Source organism: Chrysemys picta, chromosome 6 (assembly GCF_011386835.1).
Source record: "Chrysemys picta bellii isolate R12L10 chromosome 6, ASM1138683v2, whole genome shotgun sequence".
NCBI lineage: Eukaryota > Metazoa > Chordata > Testudines > Emydidae > Chrysemys > Chrysemys picta.
The window spans coordinates 4852550-4877364 of record NC_088796.1 but is presented as its reverse complement, the minus strand read 5'-3'; the positions used below and the strand labels follow the sequence as shown (position 1 = coordinate 4877364).

Here is a 24815-nt window from a genome sequence, read left to right as displayed (position 1 = left end):
TCTCAACCAGAGGTCCAGGGCTCCTGGGGGGCCGCAAGCAGGTTTCAGGGGGTCCGCCACACAGGGCCGGCATTAGATTTGCTGAGGCCCAGGGCAAAAAGCCAAAGCCCGAACGCATGGGGCTGAAGCTGAAGCCTGAGCAACTTAGTTTCATGGTGCTCTCTGTGGCATGGGGCCCCGAGCAACTGCCCTGCTTGCTACCCCCCCCCCCACCCCCTCAACGCCGGCCCTGGCTTTTATATGCAGAAACTGTTGTTGTGGCACACATGGGCCATGGAGTTTTTATAGCACGGTGGGAGGATCTTCAGAAAGAAAAAAAAAAGATAGAGAACCCCTGGCCTAAACCATGTAACTTTACCCCAGTTATTCACAAGGGGGAAAAAAACAGACCTAGTTAATCTGTGTCTGCTTATCAGTTTGTTTAAGAGAAAGTGAAGTTAAAAAGGCTTCAGATTAGGAATTAATAGAACAGAACTCAGTGCTTGTATAGCACTTTCAAAGACTTTGAAAAACACAATACTGCATATGCTTATAAGGCTAGCTGCTCTTAAATGAATGGTGAAACAACTGGACCAAACACATAATCAGTTCATGTGTTAAGCAGATGTGACAGTTGACAGGACCTTTGTGCTTTACAGGGAGTGTGACCCCAGGATAAATCTTTTGCCAGATATTTGCTTGAATAATTTGAGGGGTTTGGGAATTTTAACAGTGAACACTTCTACTGAACCTAGGAGAATAACCTACAACCACTTGCATTATGCTAACAATAAAAGTTTCCCTCTAGACGAGAATTTAAAGGTGACGACTCAATTTAATTAACACCCAGAGTCTGGGATTAGTAAGACTTGTTTTTACAAAGACTATCCTGAGAAGAATTGTTCATGTTTAAAAAGGTCACTGGAATTCGTTTTTTTAAATCTAAACCTTCTCCTGCAATTTAGGCTACTTAGTTTACTTAGGGCCTAGATATCACACCAGTTGTGCTTGTTACAAAGTTAAGGATTCTCATTTACATTTAACCAAAGCAGATTGGGGTTTTAGTGCCAAGATGCCTCAGTCAGGATTGGGGGCCCATTATATGAGGCACTGGGAAACCCACATAAGACAGTCACCTGCTCCAGAGAGTTTACAATGTAGATGGTCGCGTCTAGTCCAAAAGTCACACAATGTACCCATTACAGAGCTGGGAATAGAACCCACGTCTCCCGATTCCCTCTGGTGCTACTGGCATTTTATTTCCATTTCACATCCAGACTGCTCAGCAGTTGACAAAAACCATTTGCTTGCTAAAATGCATCTTTATATGCCTTCCTTTTGTCAGTTTAAGAACCCCTACACAACCCCATGCATTTATCAAGTAGTCAGCACTACAGACTTAGCACTTCTGAAAAATCAGAGTGAGCATTTGCAATTCCCATTGCCTTCAACTCGAGTCATAGTTGCTTAGCCAGTCTGGAGGAGGGAAAACAAAACAAAAACAAACAAAAAAAATTCAGACCCTAATCTTTATTTCACTGTTCTCTGAAACTTCCTTTTTCAAACTTAGTTAAAAAGTCTCCGATTCTAGACACTGAATGTGAAATTCTTATAACGAGCTCATTCCCAGAAGCTCAATGTAATTCCCTTAGGAGTACGCAAAAACTCCCTTTCTTCTGCAGAAAGGGAGAAGTTCTGTGCCGATTCAAGTCAGAAGCAGACTGGTACTCCAAATCAAGCACTCTCCCATCCCTCAAGTAATTTCTTTAGACCAGAGGTTGATTTTCACAGCATGGACCATCTCTTAGAGATTCTCAGAGATCCATTCATTGCCCTAATTTCTGTAATTCAAAGCAACTGCTTCCATGGAAATCAACACGTGGAAAGTATTTTCACTGAAGAGTTCAGGGATCCACAGAAGCAGGTGAAAATGAGAAGTCACCATGTGATCATCCATCTCTCAGGACCACCAGCAAGAACTCTGCAAAGCACTAACGATCCATAGACCACAGTTTGCTTTGAACTATAAATGCAAAGCCTCAAGTCCAAGAGTTAAGCTACTGTATGGGACTTCACAATACAGCAAGTTTTTCAGGAGAAGTTCAGTGGAGCGTGACACTTTGCCACAACCAACCATTCTACTTGATCTTGCAGTAGGGTTTCAAGTTCCAATCGTGGTCAAGTTCTGAAGGACATTTGCAAAAAATAATTTGTGATCAACCAGATCTTCTGGTGACCTTTCTAGACCTTTTAGCAGCTACAAGTTTTACTCATCAGCATGCATTGGATGCAAATGAGTCTTCAGTTTTCACAATGCATTAGAAGAGCTATCCAGACAGTCTAGCTGACCAAAATGCCAATGTGGTCTCTAAACATGGATTCCAGATAAATGCTTGTGGAAATGCACGAATTCCAAAAGCCCTGATTCCTGTAATAGCTGGCTTTAGAGGCAGAAGAAACAGGGAGGATAAAAAGCTAAACAAAAAGACCACAGATTAGACTAATTTAGGGGTGACAATGGGTGAATTTTGAGATGGATAAATTTCCAGACCCCAGTGTTCCAGCCGCACATCACAAAAAGGGTATTTCAGTCCTGGAAACCAATATAGTTGCAGTCATGGTAATACATGACTGAGACCTGGTAGTAATGGCCCTTAAAACCACATCTGTAGGATACAAGTTGCATTGAAGCAATGAGTAAAATGGACTTTGTTTGGAAAAGATTAAAACATCATGTGAACTATTTTGTTGAAGAATGCCAGTGTCCAAGCAAAACAGTCAGGCCTTGTCCTGCAACTGAAGTGGTGGTGGCCTCGGATGTTCCAAGGAAAGAGATTTAAATAGACACTCAAGATATAGTAGAGGGAGGAAGGGAAAAGTATGGCCAAAAGTGAGCAAGATGATGTTCCGTGCTCAGAACTGCACAGAGGAAAGCTGTGGGAATACTACACGTTTGACAAGGAGATGTAGATCACCAAAGCTTTAGTGGTGAAGGCCACTCAGTCCACTGAGACCCATAGAAATTGCATCTCACATCGACAAGAGTTCTAGTGTAAACAGTTCTACTGGCAAAAAATCCTTTTGCTGATATAGGAGTCCCATTCTGGGAACTGGTTTACGCTATCATGGTGAAAGAACTCTTTTGCCAGTATAAGCTCCGTTTCCACTAGGAGGTTTGCTGGTACAGCTCTAGAGGCAAACCCTTTAAGTGTAGACAAGGCCATAACATTTCACCAAGTACCAACATGCTTCGGGTGACCCAGCTCATTTCATTCAGTTGGGAGAGGGGAAAATAAAATGGCACAGAGGAAAGCTCACACTTTTTTACTCTGAGAAAATTAGCACATGCACAGCAGGTGTGTGAGGGAATAAGTGCCACTCTAAAGCTGCATTAACAGTTATGCAGATATGAAAGAAGGGGAGCCCCATCATGACAATCATTTAATACACTTGCTGATGTCTTAGGGACGTGAAAGGGATCTAACTCACAAGCAATTGACCGACAGTAAAAAAAAGTGCACAATTTGTTAGAAAACAAGGGCTAGGAGAGGCCAACAGAAAAGTAACCTTCCCCAGTCCCATAGGCGCTTCCAAAACCTGCAGCAAGCTGTTAAGAAGCCAGTGATCAATCTACTCGCTCTCACCATGACAATACAGTGCATGACATTACAGAAGCTTATGTTGACCTGGGGCAGGAAACAATGATCGTTTTCTCTGCTGGAACGTACAAATAAACAAGCCAGGATCTAATGAGTATGTAACTGTAACCCTAAGAACACCTTGATGCCAACTGGAAAACGGGTCATTGTTCTATAAAACAGTAACGCTCAGAATCACAGGCTCAGAAGGGACCACAAGGGTCATCTAGTCTAACCCGCTGCCAAGATGCAGGATTTATTGTGTCTAAACCATCCAAAACAGATGGCTATCCAGTCTCCTTTTGAAAGCCTCCAGTGAAGAAGTTTCCACAACCTCCCTAGGCAGTCTGTTGCACTGTTCTTACAGTCAGGAAGTTTATCCTGAGATTTAATCTAAATCTGCCGTGCTGCAGTTTGAACCCATTCCCTCTTGTCCTGCCCTCTGTGGCAAGAGAGAACAACTTTTCTCCATCTTTTTTATGGCCGCCTTTCAAGTATTTGAAGACCGCTATCATGTCCTCCCTTAATTTTCTCTTTTCCAAACAAAACATGCCTAGTTCCTTCAGCCTTTGCTCATATGGCTTGCATTCCACCCCTTTGATCATCTTTGTTGCTCGTGTCTGGATCCTTTCCAGTTTCCCTCAATCCTTTCTATACATTGACCAAAACTGGACAGTACTCCAGCTGAGACCTAACCAGTGCTGAGCAGAGTGGTATTATCACCTCCCATGACGTGCATTTGATGCCTCTGTTAATACAATCTAAAATTTCATTTGGTTTTTTTTGCAACAGCTTTGCATTGCTGACTCATGTTGAGGTTGTGACCCACCACAACTCCCAGATCCTTTCTCGGCAGTGCTGCTGCCAAGCCAGTGATACCCCATTCTGCATTTGGTTTGTCTTTGCTGAATTTTATTTTGTTGTCTGTAGCCCAGTTCTCCAATTTATCAAGATCCCTCTGAATGTTAGCTCTATCCTCCAAAGTATTGGCCACCCCCCCACCTTTATGTCATCTGCAAATTTGATCAGTATGCGCTCTATACCTACATCCGGGTCATTAATAAAGATGTTAAACATCAGACGCAGAACAGATCACTGTGAAGCCCCACTTGAGACCTCCCTCCAATCTGACATCATTCCATTAATAGTTACGCTTTGTTTGCAGTTATTTAACGAATTATGTATCCGCTTAATGGTAGTTCTGCCAAACCCGCAAACTTATCAGAATGTCATGTGGGACTGCATCAAAAGCCTTGCTGAAGTCCAGGTATGTTATGCCCACTGCATTCCCCCTATCCACCAAACCAGTTATCCTGTCAACGAAGGAAATCAAGCAGGTTTGGCATGATTTGTTCTTAGTAAATCCATGCTGACTGCTCGTGATCACCCCTTCAGCTTCCAGGTGCTCGCAAACTGAATGTTTTATGCATTGCTCTAGTAGCTTCCCAGGTATCGAAGTCAGGCTGGCTGGTCCATAGCTCCCTGGCTCCTCCTTTTCTCCCTTTTTAAAGACGAGTAACACATTAGTCCTTCTCCAGCTTTCCAGGACCTCTCCTGCTGTCCATGAGTTTGCAACTATTATTGCCAGTGGCTCTGAGATTTCTTCAGCTAATTCCTTCAGTACCCTTGGGTGAATACCATCAGGACCCGCTGAGCTGAATTCATTCAAATTGGTCAGATCTCTGATGTGTTCTTTACTTATCCTGATCTGCATCCCTTCTCCTTTATTGTCTATGGTAACTTTGCTAGTCATCTAGTCAGGTGTTATTTTTTGTGAGAAGACTGAAGCAAAGTAGGCATTGAGCAACTCTGCCTTCCTATCATCTTCCATTACCAGCTCACCTCTCCATTGAGCAGTGGACCCACACCATCCCTGATCATTTTTTCCCCCTGACGGGCCTGACCAACTCGCTACACCCAAAATACTGCTTTCATAGGATATGTCCAAAGAGGGTCACATGAAGCTCTTCTAAAATCTTATGTCATACTGATCCTCATAATCACTGTGAGATGTTTGAACAGATGCTATTTAAGGAGTTGTGTATACGTACTGAAAATGTGTTTCAAAGTCTACATCCAAGACAGGACTGATACACAGGTTTTGCCAGACAAAGCCATATCTATTCCCCATCTGTCTAGGAGCACATGTACATTAACCACCGTAAGCCAATGCAATGGAAGCTCTGTTTGCAATGAAGCCAACAGGAGGACATGAAATCAACATGAAGTCAACATACCAGGGAATAAACCTGGGAGAAGGGGGGAGTGGTCAGCTGGATTCTGGGGACCAACAATGAATTTGGGGGGGGGGGAGAAGATATAAGGTGGTGGCAAAATGACACTCTCATGTTGCACCTTTGGAAATAATCAGGCAGTGTGATTACATTCATGAAAACAGGATCCCAACCTGTTCTAGTTGGAAGCTCTGTAAAGGACATTTGGGTGAGACAGGAATGCTTTTAGACCAGAGGTTCTCAAACTGAAGTGGGTCATGACCCTATTTTAATGGGGTCACCAGGGCTGGTGTTAGACTTGCTGGGGCCTGGCCCCGAAGCCAAAGCCTGAGCCCCACCGCCTGGGGTGGAAGCTGAAGCCTGAAGGCTTCAGCCCTGGGAAGTGAGACCCAAGCTTCAGCTTAAGCCCTGGGTGGCAGGGCTGAGGTTACAGGCCCCCTGCCTGGGGTGAAGCCCTTGGGCTTTGCCCCCACACCCCGACCCAGGGTGGTGGGGCTTGAGCTTTGGCTTTGCCTCCTCAACCTGGGGTGGAGGGACTTGGGCAGGATCAGGCTTCGGTTCCCCCCTCCTGGGGTTGCGTAGTCATTTTTGTTGTCAGAAGGGGTCATGGTGCAATGAAGTTTGAGAACTGCTGTTTTACACAGATGGTTAGTCTATTAAATATCATCTCTAGAAACCGTGTTATACTTTGCTTTTATAGGTAACCTTTTGTTCCTATTATCCTCACTCATTATCTCTTAAATCTTAATCTTTGATAATAAACTTATGATTATTTGCATTATAAATAAAGCTCAGTGCTGTGAGGTCATATAGGAGCTGATCCTTAGTTGAATGAAAGAAGCTGGTGTGTGCACTGTCCCTTTGGGGACAGTTTACCTGGTATTACTGTGAACAGCCAGTGACAGCAGCAGGGGAATTTCACAGGGGAATGCTTCAAAGTGGGTTTGAGGACCGGGGTGCACCTATTGCTAACCTGCAAAGCAAGATGAAGGCCCTGAAGAGATTGTTTGGGTAGCTAAACTAACTAGAGGTGTCAGGGAGAGGACACCTACTTAAGCACAAGCAAGTCTCTCTCTTCCTGGAGGCAGGGGAAATAAGGTGACACCCAGTCATGGGCACCCTGAGAACTGACACACTCACTAATTTTAGTGTCAATGTACATTGCACTGCACAAGCTGGGCTCTCATTTGCACCATGTACAGAATGCCAGGTGCAGGATGAACTGCCACTCTGCTAGGATTCTCGGAAAAGACAAGGCTACTGGATTTATTAGAATGAACCCTGCAGAGACTGAAAGGTTAATCTGTTCATATTAACCTAGACCATAGTTAGAGAGGGAAGCTACAGGAACTCTAAGCTAGGCAATTGCAGACAAGTGCACAGAACCCAGGATGACGACACCCTGCTCACATCCAGGGTTTAGGGTTTCACCCATGAGGTAGGGGCAAACATGCTCAGAGTTTGGGGTAGGTACATTGAGGGAAGACGGAGAATTTAGGAACACAACTTCCATCTGTCCCCCCTCCCCCACTTTTTTTATTAAGAAAATTGGCAAGTAAAAGTTATTGACAAGTAGTGAGGACAGTTTTACGTGTCTCTAGGCCACAGCTTAAAGCACAAGGATGTTAAAGAAGAAGGCAAAAGAGAAGGGTCCATCAAGAGAACTTAGACGCACCCACTGCATGCACCTGGGCAAGCAACCTAAAACTTCCTTTGGAAATGTCGGGGGAAACTCAAACAGCTGCTCCAAAGCAGTTTCAACCATCTTAGCCCAGATTCTTTCTAATAGGCTAAGCACAGAACGGGGGGCCACCTGAAACTGGCAAGAGGTTTACTAGTTACCAAATCAATATCTTCGTGATGTCGCTGTAAGAGGTTAGTCACAGAATGGGTCACACATGGGCTTTATATATGAAGTGGCGGCAGGTTATATATAGAAGTCAGAAGTTAGGAAGTGTTGGCACACAGTACCCCTGTCTACCCTGCATGTTTTTATGTAGATTACCCTCACCACCCAAAACGGTGAATTTTTAGCTCCCTAGATATTTATCTTGGGCTAAGCACTTTACAAGCAATATACCCATTGAGAGGAGGTGGGATAGCTCAGTGGTTTGGGCATTGCCTGCTAAATCCAGGGTTGTGAGTTCAATCCTCGAGGGGGCCACTTAGGGATCTGGGGCAAAAATCTGTGTGGGGATTGGTCCTGCTTTGGAGATTGGACTAGATGACCTCCCAAGGTCCCTTCCAACCCTGATATTCTATGGTTCTTTGATTTAAGCCTTAAATCCCACATGAACGCCATTTTAGAGGCAGAGAGACTGAAGTGATCTACCCAAGGGTCCTAGAAAGTCTGTGGCAGAAGAAGAAATAAAGTGCCAATTTCTACCCCCAGTCCTGTGCTTTAGTCACTCAGTTCCCTAAGGTTAGTCAATATTTTCCCTTGCATCTTCAAACTCCCCTCCCCCACCCCCTTCTAGGTGGAAAATAATAACGGGGTCTTTTCACAACCTACAACACACCTTCAATCCTCAAGATATTAATTAGAATTGAATAGAGTGAGTCTTTAATTAATTTGTTTTGGAGGCAAGGAAGATGCAAGTCTGGGGAGACCCTACACAACCCCAACCAACTGGTTAAATAACTAAAGGCCAACTCTGAATGTGAATTTAATTCAAAAAGAAGTTTTTTCCACCAGGCTAATTAGGCCTCAACTGGAGTATTGTGTCCCACTCTGGGTGCCACATTTCAGGAAAGATGTGGACAAATTGGAGAAGAGCAATCATAACCTTTGAGGGAAAATCGATCCCCGCAACAAATATTTGTTCCTACAAATTTCTAAGAATGTTAGGATGATCTTTCTAATCAAAGGCTTCCTACCTTTGGTTTATCTGTAAGAACTAATAAATCAACACAAGTACACAATCTCTTGATTGATCACTGTCCGAAAATCTGCCAGCTACTATTTCTGCATCAAATTCATCCTACATGAGAAGCAGAAAACAGATAGACGTATAACATAGGATGGGAACAAAGATTGCAAAATGCAGGAAGAAAGGACTTCTTCGCACTTCTAGTGTCTATAGGATGACCAGACAGCAAGTGTGAAAAATCAGGATGGGAGTGTGTGTGTGTGTGTGTGGGGGGGGGGTAATAGGAGCCTATATAAGAGAAAGACCTAAAAATCGGGACTGTCCCTATAAAATTGGGACATCTGGTCACCTTAAGTGTCTAAAAAGGTGTACAAAAGCCATGTGTAACAGGAGATTTACTGAAGGGTAGAAAAATCCACTCACCCACAGTGAGCTGGGAGCCTTCTCTGAGAGCTGAGAGACCATATTCTAGTATAGCAGAATTTAGGCTCATTTTTTAAAAAGAGAAAAAAAAAAATCAAGTTCCTACCCGATATAAATGCAAAGCGAACCTTCCAAATGAAAGTCAATGCAATACTGTCTTCCTGAATCTAAAAATATTTCCAGTGCCTCTGCTGGAACACACAGTTTTGCCAAGTACTGACTCAGAAGAGCAAAAAAAAGACTCCTAGTGTTTTATTCTGCAACCCATTAACATAGTATCTGAGCACGTTCCACATTAAAAATAAAAAAGTCGATAGCAGCAGCAAGGTCCCCAGCATACTTTGTGGAGTCTCTGGCACCTCTCCATTTTTGATGTAAAAACTCTGCACGGGTAGGGTTTGAGTTCAGGGTTTGTTAATTATTGTACTTTTCGTTAATGTTAATTTGTTTCGGGGTAATTTTTTGTTGGTTGGGTTTTTTTTTAGGGGATGGAGGGGGGGAAGAGAGAGAAAGGCATGGTGTCAATGTTGCACATATCATTTGTATACTGGAAAGGACTTTCTGAAGACTAGTCAGTTTCAGGGCTGCTGTGAGAACCCCATCAGTAGTAGTGAAATCCACCAATCATGTCAGTTTCGAATTGCTGCTGGGGATCCCTGAATAGATCAGAAGAAAAGTACTGTAGTTTTTCCAGAGAGATGCTGAACCCAACTCCCCTCTCTCCCCTATGTATAAATGGCAAAGATAAGATAAGGACTTGATCCAGAGCCCATTGATTTCAAGAGCAAAAGGCCTTAAAAAGCAACAACTGGTAGACATCCAAGAGTTCTGAAGGAATTTAAGTGAAGTTGCTGAGCTAACAAAAAATATGAAGTCTCACTAAAATCAGCTATTCTACCTGGGGAACAAAAAAGGTGATAAACTTGTCTTAAAAGGAGCACTGGGCTGATCCTGGGAATCACAAACCAGTGAATTTTATTTCATTACCAGGAAACTGCTGACCTTTTGCATTTGTCACTTCATAATTATATAAGCAAATAATTTGTACTGTAAACAATTGTTTTATACAATTCTTTCAGTTAGCTTTTTATTGAACATCCATCTCAACACATCGTAGGTGCAAACTAGCGCAGCTTCTGTAGAGGAAGATGTCTCTCTAATCTACCGGAATTGTAAAGCATGCCCACAAGACAGTGGATAGAAGAGAACTGGCTGACAGCATATTTGGATTTTCAAAAAAAGAAGATATTAGAAACAGTAATCCTAGGGCAAGATAAAGTACTGTCAAGGAATAGAAATTGGCTAAGAAAATGAAGAGCAGGAATAACTGGCCAGTTTTCAACATGACAAGAGGTTAACTTCAGGGCACAAGGAGGTTCTGTACTAGGATCAATGTATTATGTACATGCCAATGATCTGGAAAAGGGTCTACAGAAGTAGGGTGTCAGATGAGAAAGTTACGTTGGTTAGTCAAGATCACGAAAGAGTGAGAAAAACTTCAGAGGGACCTAAACAAAGCTAAGCGAATGGGCAGTTTGATGGATAAAATTCAGAATTGACAGATGAAGTAACTCATATTGGAAGGAATAGACTGAACTATTGATACACATCGCTGGATTCTACATTAATTGTAACCTCTCAGGAAAGAGATCTGGACATGACTACAAACAGTGAAAGAAACTTATCAGCATGGAAATGCTGAGGTAACCAGACAAGTCAGCATTCTGCAGAGGTTTGAACTGGGGACAGATTGTTTCCTTCAGTTGTGAGTGCATCAGAGTGGGGAAGGCATATTATAAAGTTTGGTTGAGGTACACAAGACTCCAGGGAGAACCATTTAAAATCTGAATCTTCATAGTGCCTTGTCTACAAAGATCACAAACTACAGTTGTGGCATAAAAACAGTCATACTGGGTCAGATCAATGGTCCATCTAGCCCAGTAGCCTGTCTTCCAACAGTGGCTACAGAAGGAATGAACAGAACTGGTCAACATCAAGTGGTCCATCCCCTGTCACCCATTCCTGGCTTCTGGCAAATGAAAAGCAGCCACTTCTGCAGTAGAGGCCAAAAGCCTCCAAAGCACAAGAGGAAGTTTTGTTAAGTGTATCAGAACAAATCCCCAGTTTTGGGAGAAGTGCCCTGGAAATGTTTATAACCATACGTGATCAGAAGTCTTCTCCTTCCTCCCCCAGCACCCAACAGGAACAGAACCGTTTCACAGTATCAAAACCTACAATAAGTTACTTTCTAAGCAGGACAGTGTGAAGAGATTGCTAGATATGTGTGAGAACAGGGATATGGTAACAGCAGGAAGGGAGAAAGGGGATAGTTGAAGAGAAACAAGCTTGCTAGAATATTAGGGCCTCTCCTCCTACCCACCCTCCTTAACAGTTCCTTGTGTCTTTGCTTGACAATACTGAGAATGCTGCCACACAGTCCTGTCTTGCACATCTGCTTATACTTAATAAAGCTACTGGCCATTGTCCACCTTTCTTTCTCAGTCTCTTCCCTATTGTAATTGTTCCCCACTGTACCTAGCTTGAATTCTAAAACTTAATTCTTTTTCTTGGTGTGCAACAGTATCCTGCAGTTCGCATCTTATAAATGCACATCTGTAGATAAAGTCAAGCAGGGTCACGAGAGTCTGCAGGATTCACATGGTGCTCATCCATACTGAACAGAGGAGAGGAGTCCCCATGATCATGATTGCATGGCACTCTAAAAGGGGATTCATTTTGGGATTCAATGACAGGGCTGGCCAGGGTACAGCCTGCGGGCCAAATTCTGCTGTTCTGCAACAAGTCCCGCAACGGACCTCATTGTTAATGAGCAACTCCCCACAGTGACTACAGATCCCAGCAGGCCATGCCCCACCTTGATCACAGCAGACAGGGACCGCTCCAGTTTATTTCATTTTATATTAATTAGCTGCAGCCCTTGAGCTTGCGGCAAGTTGCCAATGCAACCCGTGGCTGGGCAAGGTTTGGTCATCTCAGCTATATGCTCAATAATTAGAACAAAACCAGCATTAGATAGAGATTATTTTTTAAAACCTTCAGTGTAAATGGAAGTTATTCCAGGAAAACAAAATGGATGTGTCAGTTCCTCAGTCCCTGCTCAACAGTTACAGCTCCAGCTATTGTCAAGCTAGAAAGTCAGCGGACGAGAGACAGCATACTATAGCCCATGACAGACAGGTGATAATTAACCTTCAGAATCAACTGCAGTTTTGGAGTGTGCACTGGTTGGAAAGGCTTCAGACAACTTTCTAAGAACAGCCATATTTTTTTTTTCCGTAAAGCCTTTAAATGCTACACCTGCCTCCTAATGTCACATCAGACTGGAGACGCAGGCCAATCCACTGTCAAGATAAGGTGAATTAGTTTTTAGGCAGAACTGTGGCAGCCATTCTGTGGTTCAATCTGAAGAGCTGGAGCTGCAAATACACTATAACCGTCTTCTCAAAGGAGATGATTTTCAGAAGTCCAGAAATCAGCATGTTTGGCAAAAACTCTACAGCAAAGGAACATTTTTAGTGGATTTCAAGAGGGAGCAGAGAGGCAGACAGCATTGAGAACCTTGACAGTAGGAGGGCTCACTTCAGGTATTGGTCGCTGGATACCCCCACTTGATATGCTACCCATCTGATCCAGAAGGCAGTTGATGTACATCAGATTTTTAACTTGGTCTATTTTAAATTTCTGCTTCAAATTCTTTGTTTTCATTTTTAATTGGGGGGGGGGGAGGAAAGGAGAGCAAGTGCAATAGGAGGAATGGGCAGAGTTGTTCTCACATTCAAAGTTTGCACAAAGAGTTTGATTTTGATGTGCAAACAAAGGGCAACTTGGTCTGGGCGGTGAGAGGGGAAAATCTCTGCATCAGCCTTGTGAATTGCTTGAAGGGAAGAGACAAGAAGCAGGTTTCTAAGGTACCTTCCTTGTTTTAAAAGAGGTAATGCAGTCTTGCAGGTGGAGCTGGGAGTCAGGCAGATAGTGTTCTATTCTCAGCTCCCCTTCTGACTCACTGTATGAACTTGGGCAAGTCATTCCATGTCTCTGCCTTCATTTTCTCTTCTGGAAAGTGACCATACCTCAAAGAAAGACCTTTGGAGAAAATACTTGACCTTGATGCAGACCCTACAAGTCAATTGTTTCAACTAAAATGCGCAACTTCAAGGTTCTGGAAAGCTTTTAGGATGTGAGCAGTACTCCATGGCCATAAACATATATAAGAACCAGGGTCAATAGTGTTAGAAAATATTTTAATGTTCACAATGAGACAAGAAACAGGTCTTTCAGAATTGATCACTTCCTACTTAGAAAGCTTTTAAGCCCTGACTTGCCAGCCCTCCTAGTATCCAATTTAAAAACCCTGGGGAGCAGCTATCTGCCAGATCAAGGAAAGAAAACATCCTAGGAGTTCAGTGCGGTCATGAGTGTGTAATAACTGAATCCACCAGTGCATAGGTATGTATAGGCTTAGAATCTATTGCTTTATGGGTCACAACCCATCCCTGCCTATTTCATTTTCACCTGAAATACTGCATCAACCCACCTATTTCTATATAACAGCCTGCAAAAATGTGAACAATTAGATGATACAGGGAAAGTATTTCACTATAAAACATTATTCTCTTTACTTGGATTTCATCCCCACTATCATACGAGTTTCCTGAGAAGAGGAAAGAAAACTCTTCTAAAGGTCCTTCTCTTGGACTGAGTTGTTCCTGACACTCATCTGATTCTTGTTTTATTTGTATGTTTTTCAAGAGATGAAAGTGAATAAGCAAGGAACTAAGAAGTGGTGCTTTTTACCAATTTGGATTTGGTACAGGATACAGCCAAAAGTTATTGCCATACAGCAGGGTAGATTTGATTTAAATCAAATTGATTTAAATCAGGAGTTAAATCACTAGTCAGGAAGCCTTGATTTAATCATGGTTTTCTACATAAAAGTGCATTCTTGTTGGTTGTTATAACCTTAATACATATTCTTCACAACTCAGAGATAGATGTAGGTTTCATGTTTAGAAGGTACACACTATACATTTTTAAACAGTGATTTATTTTGAAAACTTTTCAGAGTAGTTTTACAGCTATATCAGAAAATGAATGATTATTTAGTTATTTCATTTACCAAAGGAATTGAAGCAAATAGTTCACCTCCCAATGACTTCATAAATATCTCCAATTCAACAGGTTAATCATTAATATTTGGAGGATTTTCTTGCCATGCTGTATTAGGAGGAGAACATCACCAGACAGACATTTAAATTGTTTTATTTAAACAACTAGGTTAAGTATTCTGGATTTTTTTCTTCAACAGCAAACATATATTTTAACAAAACAAGAATATGTCTCTCACTTCTCATATTTATCTCCAGACGTCTTCTCCTTGTCCTGCCCCAAACAATCTTCTATTCATTGAACTTTGCAGTTTTAGAGAGAGGTAAGGGATGGACTCTGTGTATGCAAATTTGCAGAGGGACAATAGGGTTGAGGTCTGTTATTTCTCATATTATTTATTTATTTAAAAACATTTTTGCTGTTAACAAGCATGTTACCTCTGGAGAGACAAATCCACACTTTGAGAACTGCAAAACTAAGCATCTCTGATGGTATTTTCTAGACTGAGCACTGAGTCCCATTGGGTAGATGGAAAGATTAACCTAAATCTATACAGAAGCCCCTGGAACTCCATAAGATTGGGTCCCTAATCCATGAACTATTGGAAGTCATTTACAAAACTTTTCTTAAACATTACATGAATATATTGTCTCATACTATAGAATTAGAATTTATAATCCCTATTCCATGATGAGATATCTTTGAGCTATAATGTGTTTTAATTAAAACTATCTTTAGATAAAATGCTTTTTGAGGAAGAAACTTATCAGAAAATCTGATTTAAATTAAAAAAATTCAATTAAAAAAAATCATTGATTTTTATCCACCCTGCCATACAGTGGTTTGTGGCCTCCAGGTAAAGCAAGTTGGTAGTCTCAATGCAGTTCCTACTGAACAGATGTCCCCATGACAGACAGGGCCGGCTCCAGGGTTTTGGCTGCCCCAAGCAGCCAAACAAACAAAACAAAAAAAGCCGCGATCGCGATCTGCGGTGGCAATTCAGCGGGAGGTCCTTCGCTCCGAGCAGGAGTGAAGGACCGTCTGCCGAATTGCCGCCGAACAGCTGGATGTGCCACCCCTCTCCGAAGTGGCCGCCCCAAGCACCTGCTTGGTAAGCTGGTGCCTGGAGCCGGCCCTGATGATGGAGCCACCACAAGTGCGTCTCTCTTTAGCGGTTTCACCAGAGAATCCATAGACTATATAGAGTGGTGCGTCAAGGAAGCTTGCAATGCTGCCACTGCACCTGTTTCTGTGATTGAGCAGAACACTTCAACCTACTGGGCTGTTTAAACAGAGCAGCATCTTCCACTGCCATGAAACTGAATATTTCCGAAAGAGTGTTGTAGCCATGTCAGTCCCAGGATATTAGACAAGGTGGGTGAGGTAATATCTTTTATTGGATGAACTTCAGGTCACCTGAAGAAGAGCTCTGCGAAGCTTGAAAGCTTGTCTCTCACCAACAGAAGTTCGCTCAATAAAAGATATTGCTTCACCCACCTGGTCTCTCTCTTTCTGAAAGAAGCATCTAACCCAGGAATCACAAAACTAATGGCATGTACTGGCCAGAGACTGATTCAAATGCAGAAGGGAGCCCTTGCCCACCAGTGATGTCCGAGGGTAATGCCATGGTGAGAAACCTAGTCTGCTCCTGAGCTGCTGGGATTCCAACCAAGGCTCTCTCTCATCAGTCACTAGCTAGTAAGTGCAAAAGATATTAAGCCATCCCAACCTAGCAACAGCTCCATACTGGAATAGCCCTGAGGTCCAAATAGTCCAGCTCCCTTTTTCTGACAGTGACCAGTAGCGGCTGCTTCAGAGGAAGGCGCACAAACCCTGCAGTAGGCAGATGTGGAGTAATCTGCCCCACACGTTAGACCTCATCCTGGCCTCTAACAGTTAGAGGTTGGCTTAAACCCTGAAGCATGCTGTTTAACATCTCTTCCAAAATGTATAATTAATTATGATTACTCTGGATAGTCTTAATATTCATAAGCGTACAATCCCTTTTTGAAACTTGCTAAATTCTTGGACTCAAATCAGGGTGCTGAAAGGGAGAAACCAGCTCTACTTTATCCACTCCCCATCACTGCAGAACCTCCTAGCTACGGTGTGTGTAGTCTGCTTTTGTACCTTTATCCCAACTTCTGCGTTCAGAGCCATGTCCCCCCTCAACCCCCTCACTCCGGTGAAGTTTTAGACTGCTTCTCTGGTACTGCCAATAGTTTTTACAAACTTGTTAATTTCGCTACTAAGCACAAGGTGATGGGAGTGCAGATGAACAGCCTTGTCAATTTCACTCTGCCACTGATGATGGCTAAGCTGGTTCTTTCAAACACTGGTACAGGCTCCTTCATTTAAAAATAAAGAAGTCCACCAAGCAATGATTTATGTTTTCTGAATAATCTTGTAACATACTGGGTGCAATAAGAAATTATTCAGAAGTACGATGGGGTGTCTTTAGCCCTAAACAAGAAGTCGTTCAATTCTAAAATTTTTAGTGGGACAATCTTCAGTGCTAAAATGAACCTACCAATAAGTCCTTAACAGTAGTCAGTGGTGGAGACTTGTAGAAGTACTTGTTTTTTTAATTAAGTTATTTCCACCTCTTCTCAAACATTTCATACTGGGATCTCATGCAATTAGATACCAGAGATGGCTTTTACATACCGGACCAGTGGAAATCAGAATTCTGAGCGAATCAGTCAGTTAACAAGTCTCCACTTTAATACCAATGCAAAATTTATTGCTGGATCCCTAGAGGTCCTGGGGGGGGTCACCCAAAACACACAGAAAGCACCCCTAAGCAAAGAAAATGAAAGCACTGTAAACGTGAGACAGACACAAATGAGAGGAAGATAGAGTGCTCGTGTCTGAAAGAACGTGTCTTTCCAGCTGCAGAGAAACCTGGGCAAACACGTTCAAGTGTTTTGCACTGTGCAGCTGGAGAGCAAGGATAGGAAATGAGCCTTGCTTATCAAAACAATTCAGTAGGAGGCTGTATGATGGGCTCACAAAATGAAAGGCAGGTTTGGAATTGTTTGATGAGGGACCAGGAACTGTCATTGCAAGCCAAACACCTTTCCCTACCACCTTCCACTTCAGAAACTCAAAGCCACCAGCAAGTTTTACTTTACACATTTAAGCAAACATCAAACCACGGCGGCCTGTATTCCTCGGTCTACAGAAACTCACTTGGGCATCTTACTGTGCTGTAGCTATCATTTCAGTTGTCTTCGTTTATATAATCACACCTGAGTTTTGGGGTTAAAAAAAGTGTCTTTGCCACTTCCAGTCGCTATAGAAATAAACCCATGCACTGTACGCAAACAAAGCATTTTTTGATAGAGAAGCCAAGTGTGTTTGTACAGTACTTAGGCAACTGTTTGCCTGAAGAATCTAAGTACAATTTTACCCAGAGAATGACCGTTATTAAATTTAATATGGAGCATAATCTGCAGCTTCATACGGTAGCAAGAACTGTGTTGTACCAGGGCTTTGGAGCTGTGCTCCAGCTCCGCTCCGGAGCTGTGCTCCAGCTCCGCTCCAGAGCGGTGCTCCGGCTCCGCTCCAGCTCCAGGCAAAAACCTGCAGCTCCACTGCTCCATGCTCCGCTCCAAAGCCCTGTTGTATACAAATATCCTATTTAAGATACGTTCCTGTCAGTCTCCAATATCATTAGCTCATCTAACTCTAAAGGTTTCCAAGACAGACCACTGACCAATGTTGGTCCAGAGAATGGGTTATTCACCTCATGCTAACACTTGGTTTCCAGCTGGTTGATCACATTTGAAAGACAGCTAAAAACACAGTAAATTATTATTATTTTTTTAACTGTTCAACATATTTAATTGCTATACCCTGCCACAGGGATGTTATATGATCACAACTGGGAAGGAAGTTGGAGGGGAAGTATGCCACAAGACCATCCGTCTAGTAAGATGTGGTCAACGCCACGCAAGTCTGAAGACATCTGCTCTAATCCAGGCCTTCCCCAAGTTCCACTGCCAAGTTTTGCAGTTTTACAATCACATATTTCTGCTTTTAAGGTGTGTTTCTCTACCTGTTCCTGTACTGAAGACCCACAAAAATATCAGGGGAACTGGCTGATTGAAAAAAGTGGCAAGACAGGCTATCCAACGCACAAAATCCCGATCACCTTAACGGGCTGCTTGTAGAATATGTAAACATTTTAAAAAGCAGTGATTTTAATCTGACCAGATCGTTCCAAATACTAGAGGATTTATTCTAGATGGGTATACAACAAAGTCAAAATAAAGAAGACAGCCACTGATAAACATAATTGTGCCTTTACCCCAATATGCCAAACGGTAGTGAAATGCTGTCAAATGTATGCCTGTACACGGTATTAATTTCAGGAGATCATAATAAGAGTCTCTTGAATGGGGGAGGGTAAGAGAAGATGTACATGTAATAACTAGGATTTCTGGTTCCAGGGATGACACAGCAGCTGCTGTTAACAACATGTGATGCTGCTAAATGCAAAGAAAACACACAAGCATGTTAAAAGTCCATTTTAATTTTTAAAAACATAAGTCATTAAAGAAAAGAATCCTTATACCATGATATAGAAATGTATGTAAATGAAGTCACATGTCGGAGTAAAATCTGTGAGTCAGAATAAGCAAGTTAAGGCTCCTTACTGTGATGAAAGTGCTTTGAGGCAGAAATACCCCTCCTCTACATTCGGTAAATATACAAGTGCACACAGCAAGATCCATGCAAAAGTCAGGCACCGAATTCAAGTTTTAAGAAATAATACATCTTATTTTGTCTTTAGCATATAAGCATAGGGATGTAGGATCATTTAGGGGCAAGGCAAGGAGAACTATCCCTACTGTGTAAGAAACAATCACTGAAGCAACTACAATTCCTGCTCCGAGAAAATAAACAACTCCTCATGGAATAACATGTGAGTCACTCCGCGTACACCTGAGCGCTTAAGACTTGGGCTTATCCTCAGAGCACAGGGACACGGATGGGCAGGTAACATTAAAAACAGCATCCCGGTGATCAATTATCCGCCGCTCACTGACAGGTGGGGCAGCAAGCAAGGAGTTGGATGCTCGCAACAGGCTAACAACTGCAAAATGTCAGTGGGGGGGGGGGTCCTGTCCAGAACCATCAGCGGCTCCCACCGCAGGCAAGGACCAGCCTTGCGGGTGCCCACTCCTGCTCTCCCAGCTCGCGGGGACCACCACCAGAGCGGTCCTGTTCCAGTCGCAAGCCCCCGAGGTTACATAACAGCCAGGTTTTGTCCTTACCTCCGCGCACAGCCAGCCAGACACCCAGGCAGGTCTAAAGGGACCACACGCAGACCCCCGTGTCACGCCTCGGAGATTTGGGAGAGTTTAATCGTGACACAGACACGGGTGTCGTCACCAGAGCGGCCCCCACCCCTGGTGCCTGCGGGCCCACAGGCAGCTGTCTCTCCCCCCCCCCCCCGTGCAGCTTACAAAGGGATGACATCATCGGCCAGGCGGACACCGGGGACCCCAAAACATCCAGCAGCCCTGCCCCCCCCGCCCCGGGGACAGGCGGAGCGCCCCAGTCCCGGCCCCCCGGGGACAGCAGGGCCCGGGTGCAGCTGCGGGGGGGGGGGGGACGGACTCCTGGAGCCCCCTGCAATGGGAAATGCAGGGGATGCCGGTGGGTGTCCCCTCTGCCCCTATGCGCCCCCGCCCCTCACATCCCCCTATGGGTGGGGGCTAGGAGAAGCCGCGCCCCCCCCACGCCAGGGGGACCCCCCCTTTCGCCGCTGCGTTCCAGGGGGCCCAGGCTCTGGCGGGGGGGGGCGGGATAAGGGGCTCCCCCAGCCTGCAGCCCCCCCCCCCGGGGTGACAGCGCGGGCTGCCCAGGGCGGGGCCCCCACAGGACAGGCGTGAGGCGGCGGCAGCCCCCGCCCGGGTCGCCCCGGCCCCGCCCGCCCCTCACCAGCGGCTGCATCTCGGCGCGCACGGTGGGCACCTGGAACCGGTCTATCTCCTCCATCATGGTGCCGGCAGGGCGGGGGCGGCCCGGGCGGGTCGCTCCGGGGCCGGGCTCGGGCGCCTCAGTGTCGCAGGGACGCGCCCGCCGCTCGCTGCTGATGCTGCTGCCTCATCCCAGCCAGCCGCGCTGCCGGGGTGACTCAGCCGCTCCGCTTCCGGGTCCGGGACCCGCCGCCCCGCCTCCTCGTGCATTATTCATGAGACGCGGCCCGGCCGCCGTGCGTTATTCATGAGGGGGCGGGGGCAAATGCTATAAATAATTCATGAGCCGGCTCGAGAGCCCGGATGGGAAGAACGCCCCGCCCCTCCCTCCGTTGGGGACTTCCCTTCCGGCGGGGTGGGACGTACCATTCTCTCCCCGCGGGGGGGAGCCCACATCCCATTCTGAATTTGGATTGGGAGAGAGGGACTTCCGGCCCGTTGCCATAGATACCAGTATCAACTTCCGGCAACTGGTTGCGAGCGGGGAAAGGAGCGAGCGAGCAGGAGTTGGAGATTTGGAGCCCGGGGGACTATTGCCGCCATGCCGCCTAAGGTGCCCTACAAGAGCCATCAGGTAAGTGCCTGTCCACGGGGTAACCGCGTCACAGCATGACATCATCTCACCACAGTATGACATCACTGCTCTGCCCCCCCGGCGTCACCTCACGGTCACACCACAGCATGACATCACTGCTCTGCCCCCTGACGTCACTTCACCACCACACCACAGCATGACATCACTGCTCTGCCCCCTGACGTCACCTCACCATCACACCACAGCATGACATCACTGCTCTGCCCCATGACATCACCTCACCAGCCCACCGCAGCAGGACATCACCTCACCATCGCACTGTCGCAGGACATCACCAGTCTATGCTGTGACATTGGTATCTTGCATCACATGACATCACCGTGACATGCAGTTACACCATTTTATCACTATCTCATTGCAGCACATCATTACTTCTCACCATTAAATCTCAGAGCTACAGCCTAATATCTCAATTGTCATCAGACAAAGACTTTCTGGCTGCACACCATTAAGGTTATGTCTACACTACCACTTATGTCGCTATAACTTATATCGCTCAGGGTTATGAATAAACCACCCCCTGAGCAACATAAGTTACACCAACATAAGCGCTGGAGAGGTTCTCCCACCAACGTAGCTACCACTGCTCATTGGGGGTGGATTAATTAAGTCAACAGGAGAGCTCTCTCCCATCACTTTAGAGTAGCTATAGTAGAGATCTTACAGCGGTGCAGCTGCATCAGTGTACTCTCTAGAGTAGATATAGCCCAAGTCACTGTGCTAAAGCATGACATCCTGCTCCATATATTTACATCAGCGCACTGCATCGTGACATCTGTGTGCCACAGAATGACACCACCATGCCAGAGACAAGGCAGGTGAGAGAATATCTTTTATTGGACCAACTTCTGTTGGTAGAAAAGACAAGCTTTCCAGCTTTGCAGAGCTCTTCTCGAGGCCTGGGAAAGCTTGTCTTTTCTACCAACAAAAGTTGGTCCAATAAAAGATATTACCTCACTGGCCTTGTCTCTCATCTCCTGGGACTCGCATGGCTTTGTTCTTTGCAGTCACTATTCCAGACTGTCATATCATGTTACTGTGCTATTACACTGCTGCATTATAGTGATGTATCATAGCACCATTTCATTCTCTTGCCATCCGGCTCTATCACTGCACCATGCTGTTACAACGCAATGCGACATTATATGCCATGTAATTACATAACAGCACTGCATCATTAAAATTACCAGGCCACAGCCTACCATGATCATACTTTGCCATGACACCATTGAACAGTACAGACTTACACTGCATTATTATATCACTGTGCCACAGCGTGACATCACCATGCTGGGTTAGGTCACTACACCATTACCTCATTGTGCAGCAACATAACATCAAAAGATAGTCCTGCAACATCACCAAGCTGTGCTATTGCATCACTGTGCCTCTTCATTACATCACCACGCCACACTGTTACAACCTTGTGCCACAGCATTACATAAGCATGCCTTTAAACATTCTTTTCAGCTCACCTTTAAAGTGCCCTTAAGGTACACCTAGTAATCGGAGTATTTTAGTGTAGTCAATTCAAGGGACATTATATTGACAGGTTAAAGAATCATATTTTAAAAAAAAACGTTTAATTTCGTGCTAATGTAATGCTGACAGACCCCAGTCATCGATGGGCGGGATCAAATCAGGGACTGCTGGAGCCTAGTGCATGATCCTCTTCTGCATGAGCTAAAAGCCAACTGGCTGTTAGCAGACCCATTAATCTCTCTCTAAGTGGTCTTGGTGCCACTAGATGGGACAGAACAGCACAACCAGAAGGTGTGTGGGTTACATACTTCCCCTAGCTGAAGAAGTGCATCCCAAACTTCAGAGTCTTCCCAGTTGAAATCCCGGATGAGCCCCCACTTATAACACCAACAGACACTGGTCGTCGGTGGGTGGGATCGAACTGGGGACCACTGGAGCTTAGTGCAGCGCATGAGCTGAAAGCCAACTGGCTGTTAGCTAGGGTGACCAGACAGCAACGGTGAAAAATCAGGACAGGGTGTGAGGGATAATAGGAGCCTATATAAGAAAAAGACCCCAAAATCGGGACTGTCCTATAAAATTGGGACATCTGGTCACCCTACTGTTAGCTAAGCCTGTAGAGCAGACTCATTTAATTCTCTCTCTAAGTGGTCTTGGTGCCACTAGATGGGACAGAACACCACTCCCAGAAGGTGTGTGGGTTACACTAACACCACAATGGAATATTAAAACAGATGGATTTTTAAGATCATACGTAGCCATTATTATTTATGCCTTCATTTATTTGCCCTTCACTCAGCTTGGACAGTGAAATGAGGCAGGTCGGGAGGGGAGGGGGGTTGGTTTGTGTGTTTTGTTTTTGTTTTTTGCTTTAAGGCTCTGATCCTACCTTGTGATCCATGGGAGTGGATGGCTGCATTGATGTGGAGCCCCATGGGCATCAGTGGAGCTCTTGCCTGGACATGGCAGTTTGCCTGCATGGATCACAATGCAGGATAAAAGCTTTAGTCAGGTTCAGGCACCAGCAAACAGCATTCCGGCCACCTTTTTTTTGTTTGTTTGTTTTGTTTTCCTTTGGCAGTTGCGCTCCCGGAAGTGTTTTTTTGTTTTTTGCTTGGGGTGGCAAAAAACCTAGAGCTGGCCCTGGTCAGGTTCACTTCCTGGCTATCAGACATTAGCACAGCGTTGCAATGTTTGTGTGGAAAACACCATGGGTGAACTATCAGACCAAATAATTTTTGTTGACATCACAATAATATTAGATTTTGTAAGTTTTGTTTGTTTTAAAATATTTAAATGTTGGTCTCATCTCAACTTTCAGCAACTCACTCCTGGGATTTGCTAAATAGGGAAGATACACTTATCCCAACCAATATGTATCAGAACAAGGGCATGAAAACTTTATAAAAATGAGCCACAAGAACAATAGCAGATTTTGCAATCCTACAAGTTGTGCAGCTTTTGCATCTCCCGTAGAAGTTATTGAGAGTTGAAGGCATTCTCTCCTCACAGAGGTGGAAGGTTTAACTTTAAAGCCAACTGAAGGTATTGAGAGGAGTTAATACTTCTCTTTGAGAGGCACAAACTGGTTGCTCTTGTCCTTACAATGTTGGCTCCTCGTCACAGGGAACACCCTGAATCTGTTTCCCCCCCCCAAAAAAAGTCATGGGTGCTTTTTCTCTGGAGGGTGGAATAAAAAATTTTCTTGTCCTCACCTGAGCAGGAAGAGGATTTTAGCAAAACATTCCGAAACACAAACCAACGAATCCTTAAGTTACAATTCATGTTCCCCAGCCAGCAGTCCACCAAGGTTTTAGCCCCTGCATATGTAACTTAGCTGTCAGTATTCAGGAATGTAGAGAGATAAGGTGGATCAAGTAATATCTTTTATTCAACCAACTTCTGTTGGTGAGAGACAGAAGTTGGGCTAGTAAAAATATTACCTCACCCACCTTGTCGCTCTAATATCTTAGGATCCACATGGCTACAACAAGGCATACAGTATTCAGGAATCGACACTCAATAGCTTGTAGGGGGGAGGGATAGCTCAGTGGTTTGAGCAGTGGCCTGCTAAACTCCAGGTTGTGAGTTCAATCCTTGAGTGGGCCAGTTAGAGATCTGGGGCAAAATCAGTACTTGGTCTTGCTAGTGAAGGCAAGGGGCTGGACTCAATGACTTTTCAAGGTCCCTTCCAGTTCTAGGAGATAGGATATCTCCATTAATTTATTTTTTATTTATTTTATTTTAGCTTCCAGCATTTGAACTTCCATTGTTGTATTCAGCATTATTGTAGCCCTGTATGTCTTTTTTGTCCTATGACTACGGGTGAGTTAACAGGCAACTGCACTTTGAATGGTCCCTTAGAATATGTGCTAACTACTTAAACCATCTGTTCGACCTTGCATTTAGCGCCGTGGTGATGCTGGGAGCACCTTTCCCAGACCTGGAGAAGAACTCTGTCATTTTCTCTCTCACCA

At 44.5% G+C, this 24815-nt stretch overlaps 2 protein-coding genes across 4 annotated transcripts in view; one reads left to right on the top strand and one right to left on the bottom strand.

Moving 5' to 3' along the window:
* FAM219A (family with sequence similarity 219 member A) overlaps nt 1–20462 on the bottom strand; it is a 140420-nt gene extending 119958 nt beyond the window's left edge. Inside the window, exon 1 of one of the 3 annotated variants that reach the window (XM_024103662.3) lies at nt 20224–20462. In XM_024103662.3, the coding sequence (XP_023959430.1) occupies nt 20224–20283 (60 nt within the window). In that variant the 5' untranslated portion in view covers nt 20284–20462. The remainder of the gene's footprint in view (nt 1–20223) is intronic. The other 2 variants (XM_024103663.3, XM_024103661.3) reach the window with 2 other exon arrangements.
* A 183-nt stretch (nt 20463–20645) lies between these two features.
* The window catches only part of DNAI1 (dynein axonemal intermediate chain 1), a 297103-nt gene continuing 292933 nt past the window's right edge, over nt 20646–24815 (top strand). Inside the window, exon 1 of the mRNA XM_065598665.1 lies at nt 20646–20835. Within this exon, the coding sequence (XP_065454737.1) occupies nt 20803–20835 (33 nt within the window). The 5' untranslated portion in view covers nt 20646–20802. The remainder of the gene's footprint in view (nt 20836–24815) is intronic.